The sequence below is a fragment of the Oryx dammah genome, unplaced genomic scaffold, assembly GCF_014754425.2.
Source record: "Oryx dammah isolate SB20612 unplaced genomic scaffold, SCBI_Odam_1.1 HiC_scaffold_3, whole genome shotgun sequence".
Lineage (NCBI taxonomy): Eukaryota > Metazoa > Chordata > Mammalia > Artiodactyla > Bovidae > Oryx > Oryx dammah.
The window spans coordinates 109,452,441-109,464,907 of NW_024070187.1; the positions used below are offsets into that span (position 1 = coordinate 109,452,441).

The 12,467-nt window shown below is 43.6% G+C and overlaps 1 protein-coding gene across 6 annotated transcripts in view; it reads left to right on the forward strand.

Moving 5' to 3' along the window:
* Positions 1 to 12,467, forward strand: part of CC2D2A (coiled-coil and C2 domain containing 2A) — a 128,515-nt gene that overhangs the window by 42,703 nt on the left and 73,345 nt on the right. For all 6 annotated transcript variants that reach the window (XM_040237545.1, XM_040237546.1, XM_040237549.1 and 3 more), the window contains 3 exons: positions 3,796 to 3,958; positions 5,703 to 5,839; positions 7,905 to 8,036. In XM_040237545.1, the coding sequence (XP_040093479.1) occupies positions 3,796 to 3,958; positions 5,703 to 5,839; positions 7,905 to 8,036 (432 nt within the window). The remainder of the gene's footprint in view (positions 1 to 3,795; positions 3,959 to 5,702; positions 5,840 to 7,904; positions 8,037 to 12,467) is intronic.

A 12,467-nucleotide genomic window follows, 5' to 3' on the forward strand; every position in this document is an offset into this window, starting at 1 on the left:
TGGTGGTGGTGGTGGTGGTGATGGTGGTGAGATGGTGACAGTGGTAGTGATGATGATGATGATGTCCTAACTAGGAAGAAAGTGGCTAGGAGCAAACACACCACCACCATGTAGAACAGCTCATCCACATCCTGAGCTCTTCAGATGATGCAGATGCAGGATAAACAGGGCTCTTTTGGAGGGTTTGTTAAAATAGATGGCTGGCCATTTTTCCAAGTTTCCAATCTAGTAGGTCTTCCCTGGGACGAGAGACCTTACTTTTTGGCACCAGGTCTAGATACAGGAGATCATGGAGAAAAGAAGAATGATCATAGCTTTTAAAGAGCCTAGGTGAAGGTGAAGTCACTCAGTTGTGTCCAACTCTTTGCAACCCCGTGGACTGTAACCTACAAGGCTTCTCCGTCCATGGGATTCTCCAGGCAAGAATACTGGAGTGGATTGCCATTTCCTTCTCCAGGGGATCTTCCCGAGCCAGGGATCGAACCCGGGCCACCCACATTGGAGGCAGACACTTTAACCTCTGAACTTAACTGGAAAAGAAGAGAGAGTGGGTTTAAAAACAAACAGCTAGAAGAGATCAAGCCCTGAGCCTTTGGAGTGGGAGCATGGACTCCAAGACCCTAGACTACCGGAGAACTAACCCCAGGGAGTATCAAATAGTGAGAACTCACACAAAGAAAACCACCTGAATACAAGACCCAGCATCACCCAACCACCCACAGCACCCTGTGGAGGACACCTCATCTAAACAACAGACTAAACAAAAACACAAACCCAATCACCAGCAGACAGGATTACCACCTCACTCAGCCTTGCCCATCAGAGGGAAAACAAACAAATAAACAAACAAACAAAAATTCAGCACAAATCTCACCCTATAAGCTCACACAAACCACTGGACCAAACTTAGGAGGGCAGAAACCAAAAGGAAGAAAGAATTCAACCTTTAAGCCTGGGAAAAGGAGACCTCAAACACAATAAGTCAAAAAAAAAAATAATAATAATGAAAAGGCAGAGAAATCCTACACAGATGAAGGAACAAACTAGAAACCCAGACGTCCAAATACATGAAGAGGAAATAGGCAAACTACCTGGGAAATAACTCAGAATAATGATAGTAAAGATGATCAAAAGCCTTGAAAACAAAATGGAGAAAATGCATGAATCAATTAAGCAAGACCTAGAAGAATTAAAGAATAAACATTCAGAGACAAACAGCACAATTACTGAAATTAATAATAACTCTAGAAGGAATCAATAGCAGAATATCTGAAGCAGAATAACAAATCAATGAGCTGGAAGATAAAATGGTGGAAGTAACTTCTGAAAAGCAGAATAAAGTAAAAAGAATGAAAAGAACTGAGGATAGTCTCAGAGACCTCTCAGACAATGTCCAATGCACGTCCTAAAAGTGCTGTGACTACTAGGTTCACAATTACTTTCTGTAGCCCTCAATTTCACACTGTAATTTGGGGGGTGGGGTTCTTGATTAACTGTATTCACCTTTCTCTCTTGTGGGAAAAAAAGGGGAGCAATAGAGTTTGCAGATTTTTCTTGCTAGACTCCACACAAGGATTAGTATTCTTTTCAGGTACAGAAATGTCTGCCTCTCCAAGGCAAATGCAACCTAGTGCTCTCTCCTCTCAGCCTTACAGGTGAACAGTTTTTCATGCCCCATACCACACCCCAGCTACAACTCAGATTCTGTAATTGTGAGTGGGATATGTGAGACCAGAGAAAACACACCATGAAAAATGGGAAGACTTGAATAGTCATCTCTCCAAGGAAGATACACAAATGGCCAAAAAGTACATAAAAAGATGCTTAGCAGCACTAATCATTAGGGAAATGCAAATCAAAACCACAGTGAGATACCACCTTACACAAATCAGAATGACTATTAAAAATAGATGGGAGATAGATAGGAAGGAAAAAAGGAAGAGAGGGCAGACAAGTGTTGGCAAGGATACAGAGAAACTTGTGCATTGCTCATGGTGTTGCAAGGTGGTGTAGCTGCTGTGAAAAATTCTAGTGGCTCTTCAAAAATTTAAACATAGAACTACCATATGATCCAGCATCCCCGATCCTGGGTATATACCCCAAAGAATTAAAAGCAGGCACTCAGATCGCTGTATACTCATGTTGATAGAAGCATTGTTTACAGTAGCCAAAAGTGAAAGCAATCTAACTGCCCATCAAGAGAAAAATGGATGAATAAAATGTGGGATTTTATTCATCAATATTCAAGAGAACATTATTCAGCATCAAGGAAGGAAATTCTAACATATGCTAAACATGGCTGAACCTTAAAGACATTATGCTAAGTGAAATAAGCCAGTTATTTGAAATGAATAAGACAAACTTTGTGTGAGGATTTTCACGCTCACTGTGGATGCAGTCTTTCTGGTGGACCAACTGCAGGTCCTGGCTTTGCTCTGCTGTTTTCTCTGAAGTTTTCTCAGCCTGTCTTTGCTCAAAGTAGAGCTGGGGCAGGAACAAAAAGATCACACACTGATACCACAGGATATTTTCTCTTTTCACCTTTTGAAGTTTCTGACATTCTCTGCCTTCAGCTTTTGCTGAGAGCTTGGTAACTGTGCAGATTTACTTCACTCTTCTATCGTTTTGTGTATTTAACGAGGAAATATTAGGTGATTAGGGTACAGCCATTGTCTTCAGCTACCTGGCAGTCTCCATAGCATTTTAAAGGGTGCCATAGATGGATGTCAGTTTTAAACTTTAGAAAGAAGAACAAGACAGATAAAGAAAAGAAGAAAAAAAGGAGAAGAAAGAAAGAAAAGGCAGAAAAGTTTGGAAAATATTCAAACTACATTAAAATACTTCAGCTGGCATTTGTGATTACAGGTTCTGTGCTTAGAATTTTTACATGCATGATTTAATTTTTATTCTCACAAAACCCAAGGAAATAAGATCTATTAATATCCCAGTCTTGCAAATAAGAAAACCAGGGATCTGAAGGGTAGGTAAATTCCTCACATTCACTCAGGCACTACAAGGTGAAGCTGGGAGTCAAGCCCAGGCAATCTGAGCAGGGTGTGGACCGCACACTTGGCGCCTTTCCCATGGGGTTAGTGCCAAGGCGGAAGGTTAGATTATGCATAACTCATGAACCCAAGTTCTTTAAGTCATTGTCAAAGAATAGATACCTGCAAAGGAGGAGGCACTCACTGAGATTTCACTTGCCTTGCTTAGCACTTCTCTTCTGACCCTTCTGATTTTGGCATTTTCCAAGTATGTGGAATAGTGAAAAAACAAAGCGTATTAAATAGGAAAGTCCGTGTCGTTTTATGCTTTCTTTCAGAACAAGATAAAAGGAAAAGGTGACTTTATCTTAGGATATGTTGTTCGGTGCGTTTAATATCATGGATTGTTTTTCCAAGTACATTAATTGTCTTTGGGACTTCCCTGCTGGCTCAGTCAGTTCAGTCTCTCAGTCGTGTCCGACTCTTTGCAACCCCATGGAGTACAGCATGCCAGGCTTCCCTGTCCATCACCAACTCCCGGAACTTGCTTCCCTGGTGGCTCAGATGGTAAAAAAAATCTGCCTGCAGTGCGAGAGACCTGGGTTCGATCCCTGGGTTGGGAAGATGCCCTGGAGGAGAGCATGGCAACCCACTCCAGTATTCTTGCCTGGAAAATTCCATGGACAGAGGAGCCTGGCGGCCTACAGTCCATAGGGTCACAAAGAGTCACAGCCAACTGAGCGACTAACACATTCACCGTCACTAACTATCTTTGCGGGATGGTTCCTTGATGCTCTTTAATGTGATACAGGATGAGGAAGAGTGGTTGGATAGCAAAGATGCTGAGGACCTTCTCCTGGGCTTAGATCACGCAGCTGAAGACTTTGTGGCCGTCAGACCTGCCGATTATGAAAGTGTCCACGTTCGGCTGCAGAAGGAGAAGGAGCTCCTGTTCGTACCCAGCAGACGGACAGGTACTTTCTCTCTTTATCTTCCTGCCCAGCTTTGGCATCCACGTTTTCCTTCAGACGAAATAGAGCTGGTGTATAAAGTGAAAGTATTAGTTGCTCAGTCATGTCCGACTCTTTGTGACCCCATGGACAATAACCCACCTGGCTCCTCTGTCCATGGGGTTTCCTAGGCAAGAATACTGGAGTGGGTAGACATTTCCTTCTCCAGGTGTACAAAAATGCCCAATTTTCACAACTGAACCCAATTTCTAATCTGACTTAATAATCAAGAAACAGGTTCAAATCATCCTACTCATTTCTTCTCCCACTGTGTCCGCAAGTCTGTTCTCTATGTCTGCATCGCTTTGAGAGAGTAGCGTAGAAACACACACATCACCGCGTGTAAAAGAGATCACTTCAGTTCAGGTGAGTCTCTCAGTCATGTCTGACTGTGACCCCATGGACTGTAGCACACCAGGCCTCCCTGTCCATCCCCAACTCCCGGAGCTCACTCAAACTCACGTCCATTGAGTCGGTGATGCCCTCCAACCATCTCATCCTCTGTCGTCACCTTCTCCTCCTGCCTTCAACCTTTCCCAGCATCAGGGTCTTTTCCAACGAGTCAGTTCTTCACATCAGGTGGCCAAAGTATTGGAGTTTCAGCTTCAGCATCATTCTTTTTTAAAAATATAAATTTATTTATTTTAATTAGAGACTAATTACTTTACAATATTGTACTGGTTTCGCCATACATCAACATGAATCCACCACGGGTGTACACGTAGCATCATTCCTTAAATGAATATTCAGGACTGATTTCCTGTAGGAAATTGGTTGGATTGGTTGGCTCTCCTTGCAGTACTAGGGACTCTCAAGAGTCTTCTCCAACACCACAGTTTAAAAGCATCAGTTCTTCGGCACTCAACATTCTTTATAGTCTGACTCTCACATCCATACATGACTACTGGAGAAACCATAGCTTTGACTTAGACGGACCTTTGTTGGCAAAGTAATGTCTCTGCTTTTTAATATGCTGTCTAGGTTGGTAAAAACAGACAGCCAGTGGGAATTTGCTGTAAGACACAGGGAGCTCAAATCTGGTGCTCTGTCACAACCTAGAGGAGTGAGATGGGGTGAGAGGTGGGGGGAAGGCTCAGGAGCAAGGGGACATATGGATGCCTATAACTGATTCATGCTACGTGTGGCAAAAGCCAACACAATATTATAAAGCAGTTATCCTCCAACAGTCCTTGGCGGGCTGTCGCTGCTTGTCGCTCCCACAGACCCCACAGACTGTCCGCAAAGATCTGTTCTAGGAACAAAGAGTGAGGAAGTAAATTCAGTCACAGGGACTCCAGCAAACTTTGTAATTTACAAAGCCCTTCCTCATCCTTCACCCCATTTAATTCTCCCAGGAGCCCAGAAAGACAGATATTTTCATCCCTTATGTATGAGAGGACAGAATTCAGAGAAGAGGCTGGCCCAGGTTCACGCCACTGATGAGGCCAGCAGCCTCCCCTCTGATCTGGGTACCATACTCCTTGCGGGCCATGTTAGGTATCGAATTATTTCATGATTCTCCAACATGGTGCTGCAGGAAAGCACGTTCACCTTCCCCTTAGTCCCGCTTCTAGACATCAGTTTGGGGCATTTGCACTTTCCAAGAACCAAAGTAAAATCTCTGGTGGTGTCTTTAATTCACCAAACTGCAGTTTGAAATGTTTAGGTTGGCACTGATGTGGCTTGTGTTTGTTTATGAACTGTCTAGTGCCTACGTATAAAAAGCTTCCTGAGAATGTGCAGCCCAGGTACCTGGAAGATGAAGGCCTTTACATTGGGGCAAGGCCAGAGGTGCCGCGAACCAACCAGAACATCATGGAAAACAGGCTCCTGACCCAGGAACCGGTGAGCTCTCAGCCCTGTTCTCTAGTGTAGACAAGGAGGGATTCACAGAGGGTCTTTATCCTGACGGGCCATCACTGCACAGTGGGGCTCATTTCCTCCTGAGGGTGTCTGCAGACTGGTTCATCCTGTCGCTGTTTTGTTGTTATTGTTTTTTAATTTGTCCTCAATACCTTTAGTGACCCTCAAACATCACCCCTCTCTGCTCAATCCTACCTTTCCCAAGCTGGGTTTAGGCTCTTCCTACTAAATCAGATATTGGCAAACCTTTTCCCAATTCACAGAAATTTTTAATTGTCCCAAGATAGAATGTTCTCAATTGTTTTTGTCCATGGTCGTCTGTCTTGAAATTTTCACGAATACAATTTCCCTGGTGGTCCAGTGGTTAAGAATCCGCCTGCCAATGCAGGATTCAATCCCTGGTCCAGGAAGATCCCACATGCCACGGGACAACTAAGCCAGCACACTGCAACTACTGAGCCCACACTCTAGAGCCTGGGAGCCACCGCTACTGAGTCTGTGTGCCTAGACCCTGTGCTCTGCAACGAGGAAGCTGCCACAATTAGAAGGCCCAGCACTGCAGCTAGAGAGTAGCCCCTGCTCACCCCAACTAGAGAGAGCCCCTGCATAGCAACAGAGATACCAGTGCAGCCAAAAAACTTAAAAATAAAAATAAAAATAAAAAAATTGTTTAATAGGAAATATGTTTTTTTAAGCACTCCTTTGAAAGGGAAAGTGAAAGTCGCTCAGTTGTGTCTGACTCTTTGTGACCCATGGACTGTAGGCCATGAAATTCTTCAGGCCGGAATACTGGAGTGGGTAGCCTTTCCCTTCTCCAGGGGATCTTCCCAACCCAGGGATCAAACACAGGTCTCCTGCATTGCAGGTGGATTCTTTACCAGCTGAGACACAAGGGAAGCCCAAGCACTCCTTTAGCTTTTTCTTAAACTTATCAGGAGGGGGCTGAAAACTATATCTTAATTCTGGGGGACATTAGCAAAGATTCAAATTTTAAATTTTTATTGGAATACAGTTGATTTACAATTGTGTTAGTTGCAGGTGGATATACATATAGGCACTCTATTTTTTTTTAAGTCTTTTCCCGTATAGGCCATTGCAGAGTACTGAGTAGCGTTCCCTATGCTATATGGTGGTGGTGGTTTAGTCACTAAGGCATGTCCAACTCTTGTGACCCCGTGGACTGTAGCCCACCTGGCTCCTCCATCCATGGGATTTCCCAGGCAAGAATACTGGAGTGGGTTGCCATTTCCTTCTCCAGGGGATCTTCTTGACCCAGGAATCGAACCCCGGTCTCCTGCATTGCAGACAGATTCTTCACCAGCTGGTGGCTCAGAGGTTAAAGCATCTGCCTGCAATGCAGTAGACCCGGGTTCAATCCCTGGATCGAGAAGATCCGCTGGAGAAGGAAAGGGCAACCTGCTCCAGTATTCTTGCCTGGGAAATCCCATGGATGGAGGAGCCTGGTGGCCTACAGTCCACGGGGTCGAAAAGAGTCAGACACGACTGAGGGACTTCACTTTCACTTTCACTTTCTTCACCAGCTGAGCTATGAGGGAAGCCCATGCTATATAGTAGATCCCTATTAGTTATTTATTTTATATATAGTAGTGTGTATCCCCTGGAAACCATAAGTTTATTTTCTACAGCCACGACTATATTTCCATTTTGCAATAAGTTCATTTGTACCCTTTTTTTTAGATTCCACATATAAGCAATATCATATGATATTGGTCTTTCTGTGTCTGGCTTAGTGAAGACTCAATTTCTGATAGAAATCGGGACTTTAAAATGTCTAGGGAGTGGGAGGTGGGAGAGAGGTTCAAGAGGGAGGGGACACGTGTATACCTATGGCGAATTCATGCTGATGTGTGGCAGAAACCAAAACACTATTGTAAAGCAATTATCTTTAATTTAAAATAAATAATTAAAAAAAAAAAAGATCTACAGGACAGGGGAAGGTGCATGACATATACATGGTGACAGAGAGTTTCCCCACAAGCGCTGTTTATTTTTGTAAACTATTTTCTGTCCTTCTGCTTGATCCCAGGGGAGGAGATGGTTCGGAGATGACGGGAGGATCCTGGCACTGCCAAACCCCATCAAACCAGTTCCTTCGCGACCACCCATGTCTACACAGGCGCAGGACATTAAGCCAGAACTGGAAACACTGTATAAAAAGGTAAACCTCCCCCTCCCATTTTTAATACATGAATTTACTTGAAAGTGCTTTGCTTTCTGAAGGGGTTGGAGTGATGAATTTGCAACATCCTATTTTGACTTTTCTTAACTAATTCACTGTCTTGCACATAAAGAGGAAACAGCAAGCCTGTTATATAAGACTGAGTCTCCTGCCCACACCAAATCCTTTCTTAAACCCTTTCTTACATCAGCAACAAGCTTCCCAGGGAGGCAGGCTTGGGTCAGCGTCTTTATTCCCATGTCCAGGTTAGCTGCCCCAATATTTTTTCTTTCTCTCTGTCATCTCACATATACTGCAGGGTTATTTTCCCCACTGTCTCTGTATTATATCACTGGAGATTTTCTATCCTCACAAACCCTTTCCATGGTATTTTTCCCAGCTCTTTTACCACACTGCCTGGCTTGAGTCCTGGCCCTGCCTCTTGCTTGGCTCACTTGACCCCCCCCTCCTCTCTCTGCTGGTGTTTCTTCCTTTGCAAAATGGCATGGCCTACTAGGATTGTTGTGCAGATGGTTGAGATAATACATCAAAGTGCTTAGAACAGGCTCAGTGAGGTCTGACCGGCTGGTGTTGAATAGGCAGTTGCTTGCCTTCACTTTTTTTCCTCCCCAACAATAAATGATTACATTGATTAATTACCCTTTTTAAAAAAATTATCAAATAAATATATTCTGGGGGAAAGAAGCTATACTAAAATTAAAAGAACTGCTAGGCTTTGGTTACATATTTCTTTAATATCAGATACATTCTTACCAAAAATTCAGATAAATCTATGAACACATAAGTGACATTAGAGATTAGAATAATTATTTTTTTAATGTTTCCAATTTGGGTCAACATAAAATGACTTTTTGCTGTGAAATCACTTCTAAGCTTTCAATCCATGTCCCTTAAACATCATATCATGGTTTTTGTTTGCTGTATTATCATTACAACATCATTATCAAAACTTACAACTTACATATCTTGTCCAGGACCATAATTTCCAACATTCTTTAGCTTTAGTTTCGTATTTATATGAGTTTAATGATGCAATTTATGCTTTTTTACAATCTTTCTGTTCCTCAAGGATTTTGTTTTTCTCAGTTTTTTAGCTGACAAATGTTTTGTTTCTGTGTCTTGGAGCTTCTGCTGTTGTTTTCCTAAGATATATCTGTATGTATGTGGGCTTCCCAGGTGGCTCAGACATTAGGGAATCTGCCTGCAAGCCAGGAGATCTAGGTTCAATCCTTGGATTAGAAAGATTCCTTGGAGAAGGAAATGGCAACCCACTCCACTATTCTGGCCTGAAGAATTCCATGGACAGAGGAGCCAGGCCGGCTGCAGTCCATGGTGTTGCAAAGAGTCAGACACAACTTAGCAACTCACACCCCCACACACAATCCAGATGTACTTATTCCTTAAATTCTTGTGTATTAAAAAAGACCTGTCTTATTTTCCCTTGTTTGGTTTTATTTCCTTCCTTCACCTTGAATTATATTGCTCATGCTCTCCTGAAATGTAGCAAGGATCACCTCCTTCAGAAACTTGTGTAATTTGAAATGTGTAACATTTTGACACTGCTAAAGGCAAACAGAATAAGAGGATATAAGATCATCCTATAAAGCTATAGAACTGTAGAGCTATAGAGCTGGGTGATGAACGGAGAAGACATGGACCCAAACCAGAGAGCTGGGTGTCTACTAAGCTGTGGCTTTGGGCAGCTCCCTTGACTGCTGTGAAGATGTTTCCTTAATTAAAAAATCACCATCATCTCTACCTCATACGGCCATTATGAGCTTTGAAATGATATATGTGTTTGCCCTTTTATTAAATTGTGAATTTCTATAAAATATTGTTATCAGAGACAAATATTAATGAGTGGCTACTCTGTACAGAAATGTGGACCCTACGAGTGGATTTACAAAGCAAGCATAAACCCAAGCCCCGGGCCATGAGGGATTTACCATCTACTTGCTTTATGACAAAGATACATGATATAATTAGTGATCTAGACAGTATCAACTTGTACCTAATAATCCATCAGTTTCTTTCTCCATCCATCCATCTACTTCAGCATGAAACATTGATATAATGAAGCACAAATTTATGGGCTAAAATTAGAAAATAGAAGAGTCGTTACTATGGAGAGTAGGATCTTGAGGGAAGCCGTTAATCTCATCTGTCTCCTTCAGAAGTTCTGAGCTGCTTGGGAAATGCACAGAAATCAGAGAAGGGTGCAGATCGCAGTTTCAGCTAAGGGTGAGACTGGATAGGAGAATGCGGCTTGGACCCAAGACCGGTTGGGCTCCCTGCTCCCTCTCCCATGAATTATGTCCCCCGTGTAGAGAGTTTACCATGTGGAGTGTCTGCTGAACCCACGGGCCAGTGAGCAGGCCCTTAGGAGATGGCTGAGTAAGGACAGCGAGATGCCACCAGTGACTCTGTCCAGCCAAAAACTTGGACTAGTGGATCTTGGGCTTCAACTAAATCTCCACTCAGACAGTCTTCCTTCTCTCTGGGGAAGGAGCCAGTGGGGAGAGCACAAAGGGTTTCCTTCCAGTCCTTTTGAGAGGTGAGAGCTTCCTAGCTTTGGGCAGAAACAGGAAAGTAGAGGAAGATAAGAGTTCCACTGAGAGGGGCTGGTCATCCTGCATCACAGAGCAAAGAAGTTAGAGGAGAGAGATCGGAAGGGGCTGGAGTCTTCCGAGATCTTTTCTAGAGAGTTAGGCTGCAAACATAGCAAAGCATGGAGAACATGCCAGGCTTCTGCCTACGAAAGAAGCAAAGGTTATATTAAAGGAGTTGTTCTGTTTAGTTGCTTAAGTCATGTCCAACTCTTTTGCAAACCCATGGACCATAGCCCACCAGGCTCCTCTGTCCATGGGATTTCACAAGCAAGAATACTGGAGTGGGTTGCCATTTCCTCCTCCAGGGGATCTTCCTGACTCAGGGATGGAGCTGCATCCACCTGGGGAGCCCTCTGGTCCCCTGCTAAATTAGAAGAACTGTAGTAGTCAGCACTCTTTGAGTTGCAAGTGACAGAAACCCACTGCAAACCAGCTTAAGCCAGGAGAGAACTTAGCAACTCACAAAGCTGGAAGGACCTGGAGATGAATCATAAAATGAAGGCGGGGCTTTAGGAACCCGGACCCTGGGGCCAGGGACTCAGTGCTGGCAGTCTCTCTCTCTACCTCTCTTTCCTCTTCTCTCCTATGGAATGGAGAAACTTCTCTCCTGTTGTAGGCAGTCTAGAATTTTCCATGGGTTAGGACATTGATAATGTAAGCTCAGAGATGCCAGAGGAAAAGGATCATATCTTGTAGCAAGATTCCCATTATCAACACCAAGGACAAACTAGTCAGTTTTAAGAGGAACATACACTCCCTGACCTGCTGTCCTAGAGACACACCCAGAAGATGGAGAATGAGAAAACTTCCCAGGGAAGACCAGAACAACAGCTGTAGAATCTACTGCCAGCTCTGGGCTGGATTCAGGTTCTCTCGCTATTATTTTCTGAGGGAGGGCAAATACATACATTTTACTTTAATTCCACCAATGATTGCTCTCTGTCTGTACAACCTTAAAATTTTTCTTTCATCGGCCACACAACCCTGCTTGCACTGAGAACATCAGCAGATAATCCACATGCACCGCCTCTGATAGTTTAGGTTTTCAGTTTTCCACCAAAGACTGAAGAATCAAACAATTTCAAAATGAAAATAAGATACCTTAGAAATATTATTGGTTCAGCAGTAAAGAATACGCCTGCAATTCAGGAGCTGCAGGAGACGAGGGTTCGATCCCTGGGTCGGGAAGGTCCCCTGGAGGAGGAAACAGCAACCCACTCCAGTATTCTTGCCTGGGAAATCCCATGGACAGAGGAGCCTGGTGGGCTACAGTCCATGGGGTCACAAAGAGTTGGGCACAACTTAGAGACTGAACAACAATATTCTTAGGAGAAATTGTTGGTACTTATATCCTGATGGTTTTCAGTCTGCAAGAAAACAGATATAAGAGAAAGACAAGGAAGGACGGATCTTTTTCTCCCTAATAGGAATAGAGTTGGGGTCTTTTGAGTAACCTCACTCAATGACGACTAGGAGTCCTGGAAATTTTTTCACTTAGTTGAGCTGAGATGAAGGCACAGACCACCAGCAATCGTTTAAACATGGGCTAATGCAGTTTTGGGGAAAGAGACACATGATAACATTGCAAGTAAATAGGACCATGTTGGGCTTCCCCGGTGGGTGGTGCTAGTGTTAAAGAATCCGCCTGCCAGTGCAGAAGATGCAAGAGACACAGGTTTAATCCTTGGGTAAGACGACTCCCTGGAGTAGGAAGTGGCAACCCACTCCAGTATTCTTGCTGGGAAAGCTCGTGGACAGAGGAGCCTGGCAGCTACAGTCCATAAGGTCGCAAAGAGCTGGA